Here is a 4,034-nt window from a genome sequence, read left to right on the forward strand (position 1 = left end):
CCGGGAACGGGAGAACTGTCCTAGGTCTCAGCGCCAGCCTGCCCACCCAGCTGCTGTCCTGGCATCCCAGGGAGTGGGTGCAGGCGGCCCCAGCAGCTGGGGGGTTGGTTGGGGTAGGCACGGGGTGGGGACAGACCCTCAAGACTGACCCCGGCTGCGGAGCCATATAAAACTCATTGCGCACAGCAGACCGGGGGAGGGAGGCGGGTGCGGACGCACCCATCGAGGTTAGCCAGAACCCACTCCCCCCTGCACATAAACTCACTCCACACGGCCGAGTTCTCCACACACACTTTATTCCAAAGGGGGGACCCCGGTTCCCCAAGGGGGGGCACACGCGCTCCCCACGCCCACGGAGACGCCGGGGGAAATGGGACCCCAGGATTGGCTGTAGCCCCCTGCCCGGCGGTACCCAGCTGTGGTGTGGCGATCGCTTCGGCCGGCGGCAGGATCACTGTGTAGGGGGATCTCTCTGCACAGTCCCCCCCGCCCAGCCGGCCCCTCTCCCCACGCTCCCCGCTCTGAGCGGCCATCGGCAGGAAGGAGAACGCCGGGGGTGGGGGGCTCCCCGAGGGGTGTATATCTATATATTTACACACAGTTCATGGGGCTCACCCCCCCGTCGGCTCCAGGGCGAATTGGTCCCACGTCCGGCTGCTGCTCCACGGGGCGAGGAAGACGGAGACGTGGCCCCCGCGGCGTCCGACGCGGCCGGGGACAGATGGCGAGCAGGGGAGGCCTGGCGAACGGCTCGCTACGCCAGCCCCATCTCCTCCAGCACACTGCGGGGTGACTCATCCTCCTGCAGCACAGAGATAAGGGGGGAGGGAGGGGACGTCAGCGGGGGGGAGACAGAGTCCCTCCGTCCTCCCCCCACATGGGGAGCGGGTTAGAGCCCCGTGGCAGGGGGGCTGGGATTCAGGGACAGAGGGACCCCTGTTGCAGGCAGAGTGGGGCGCTCTGAGCACTCACTTTCCCCCTCCTCCCTATAACCGGGCTGGTCTCAGCCTCGCCGGTCTGTCCCCCCAGCCCAGGCGAAGCCTCTGCCCCCGAGCTAGGCCTGCCTAGCACCGCCCCCCCGTGCAGTCTAGTGCCCCCCAGGATGGCTGGGACCCTGGGCACGTCTCCCGCCACCCCCCGCATTAACCCCCAGGGTGCCGGAGATGGGCTGGATTTAGTTACCACCCCGGCCTGGCACTAACCCCGCCATGCCAGCCCCACAGCATCCCCCCAGGGACGGGCGAGGGACCCAGGCCGGGCGTTAACCCCTCGGGCGCTGGGCGGCGCACTGGCTGGAGTTTGCGAGCGAGAAGTGGCTGCTTTCTGCCGGCAGCCCGGTCGCCCACGCTGAGCGCAGGAGAGAGCTGCAGAGCCCGGTGACTCATCCCCCTGCACCACAGCCCAGGCAATGAGACAGCACCTGCAGTGAGGGCGGGGGGCCCGCGTCCCCCCATGCTGCGACACAGCCGGGGCTGGAGACAGGATCCCAGCCCCCTCGCCCCAGCCGCTGGTGTGTGCCGGGGGGTGGGAAGGGATGTGGTGGTGGGAGCAGTGCACAGGGGACAACATTGGGGGCTGCTGGGCTCTGATCTCCAGCCCTGGGAGCGAGGTGGCACCCAGGGGTTCATGCCCAGCTGGGGGGTGGTCCTGTCTCTGGATGCACGCAGGAGCAGGCCACACGCAGCCCTGTGACCAGCGGCTGTGACAGCACGACATGAACCCAGCCTGGCTCTGCTCCAGCCGGGGGGGGGGAGGGGGGATTGGCCCGTTTCCCCCCCCCCCCCGAGCGGCCCAACCCCCCCGGCCCTCCCTACCTCCTGCAGCAGGTCAGCCTGCTCGATGGCTTTCAGCACACTCTTCTTGGAGGTGTCTTGGATCTCCCCGCCCATGAGGAACTCGTCCAGGATGAAATAGGCCTTCTCGAAGTTGAAGATGATATCAAGCTCACACACCTGGGGCAGGAGGGAGGGAGAGAGAGAGGAGTATCAGGGCTGCCCGGAGCCGGGGAGAGAACCCAGGAGTCCTGGCTCCCAGCCCCCCACATCCCCCTGCTCCAGCCCCCACTCCCCTCCCCGAGCCGGGGAGAGAACCCAGGAGTCCTGGCTCCCAGCCCCTGCATTCCACTAGCCCCCTGCCCTGTGCTAGGGGCTCTGTTCCCCTCTCAGAGGGAGGGGCGCATACAGCTGGGAGGGGGGTGAAAATATGACCAAGTGGGAATTTTTTGTAATGTATTTTATGTCGCCGCTGTGTGCCTCAGTTTCCCCCTATACTCCACATGGCTCCCCAGTGGGGTAACGAGGATGAAGGGAACGTCTACCCCTGCAGCGCATGTGGTGAAGACGCTCTGGGCCGACGGGAGAGACGCTCTCACCCCAGCACAGCACGACGCACAGGTCAGGGTAACATACGTCGCTCCGGGGGGGCGTGTGGTAGAATAGCCCCACCCCGGAGCGACATGGGTTACACCGACACCAGTGGCAGTGTCCACGTGGCCTGTGCTCCCACCGGGTGGGCCGAACGGGTCATTAAAAGGATCAACCTGCTGGGCCCGGACATTAACGCCTAGCACCCCATGCCCCAGGGGGCGAAGTATTCCCTGCCTCTCCGCAGGGAAGCTGGGCACCACCCCGGCTGGAGACCACAGGACGGAGCAGCGCGGGGCGTGCAGCACGGCCTTTGGGAGACGCTAGCCGCTTGCTGCCGGCCTGACCGAGAGCGTGAGCCGGGAAATGGGGGCCAGGTCAGCCGGGTGGGTGCACCGCGGCGCGAGACACCCCTGTTCGGGAACGGCGGCTGGCGCACGGAGGCTCAGTCTAGGAGGTGTTGGGGCCCCAGGACTGGCCCTGGAGGCAGAGTGGGGCCCTGGCCTGCGGCTCCGTGACAGGGAATTAGCCGGATTAGCCCAATTAGCGTTTCTATCCCCCGTGGCTCAGCGGGCAGGCGCCTGCCCGGGGGGATTAACGAGGCAGAGTTAATGCGCGGGGGATTAGCTGGGATTTGACCCACCCACCCACGGGGCTGGGCCCGAGCGCCAGAGCCAGCCACATGGATCAGAGGGTCCCTGGGTCACCCAGGCCCCTTGCCTAGGGTCGGCAAGTCCCGCTGCCCGTCTCCAGGACACCACACCCACCCTAGGGTCACTGCCTGCCCCATACCCCCGGGACCCCAGACCCGCAGGGTGCATGGGTGTGTGTGTGGGGGGGGGGGGCAGGGGGCCGCACTCACACTGCCGAAGTATTTGTCCAGCAGCTCCACGTATCGGTGGATCAGCTCCAGCGTGATCAGCTCGTTGTCCTGGCCTTCGATGGCGCAGCAGAAATATAGGCTGGCGTATCTGCGGGCGCACGGCAGAGGGCTCAGCGGGGCGGGGTGGGGGGGAGATCCCAGCCAGCACAGGCCTGGGAGTGTACACGGGGAGGGTTGTGGCACATCCCCATGCCCCACCCCCACTACCCAAACCTCCCCCTGGTCCGGGCCGAGCCGAGCCCGTTAGACCCCTGGGCGGCCTCAGCACCAATGCCAGGGCCCCACAGGACGGGCAGAGTCAGAGACCCCCTGACCCTCCCCCTACGTGCCCTGCTCCTCCCAGGCCCAGAGCAGGGCGGCGCAAGGGGAAACTGCTCCCCCACCCCAAGTTCCCCGTGGCCCGTTCAGCCCTCTGGTGCCTCTGCTCGGGCCGCCAGCGTGGGAGGTGGCAGGTGCCGACAATGCCCTGTGACGGGGCAGCTGGGCTCTGGCTCCCAGCCTGGCAACGATGACAGACTGCAGGCTACGGGCCACCGAGTGGCCTGGAGACGGGGTAAGGCTGGGGCGCTGGCTCCCACCCGGCCCCAGGGCGGGCACTGGCTGGCTCCAGGGGGTGGGGAATGGGGCAGGGGGCTGTCCCCTCTAGGGGGCGCTGGCTCCTACCCGGCCCCAGGGCGGGCACTGGCTGGCTCAGAGGGGCGGGGAATGGGGCAGGGGTCTGTCCCCTCTAGGGGGCGCCGGCTCCCACCCGGCCCCAGGACAGGGACTGGCTGGCTCAGGGGGGCGGG

At 68.1% G+C, this 4,034-nt stretch overlaps 1 protein-coding gene across 1 annotated transcript; it reads right to left on the reverse strand.

The window, feature by feature from the left end:
• Positions 1-565: 565 nt before the first annotated feature.
• AP1S1 (adaptor related protein complex 1 subunit sigma 1) lies at positions 566-3,334 on the reverse strand (the record flags this gene model as incomplete). Its single annotated transcript, XM_024222498.3, has 3 exons — positions 566-802; positions 1,815-1,952; positions 3,226-3,334. Coding segments are annotated over 3 exons (295 nt in total), but the record flags the coding sequence as incomplete, so codon positions are not given.
• Positions 3,335-4,034: the final 700 nt, after the last annotated feature.

The sequence above is a fragment of the Terrapene carolina genome, unplaced genomic scaffold, assembly GCF_002925995.2.
Source record: "Terrapene carolina triunguis isolate 2854851 unplaced genomic scaffold, T_m_triunguis-2.0 Scaffold279, whole genome shotgun sequence".
Taxonomy (NCBI): Eukaryota; Metazoa; Chordata; order Testudines; family Emydidae; genus Terrapene; species Terrapene triunguis.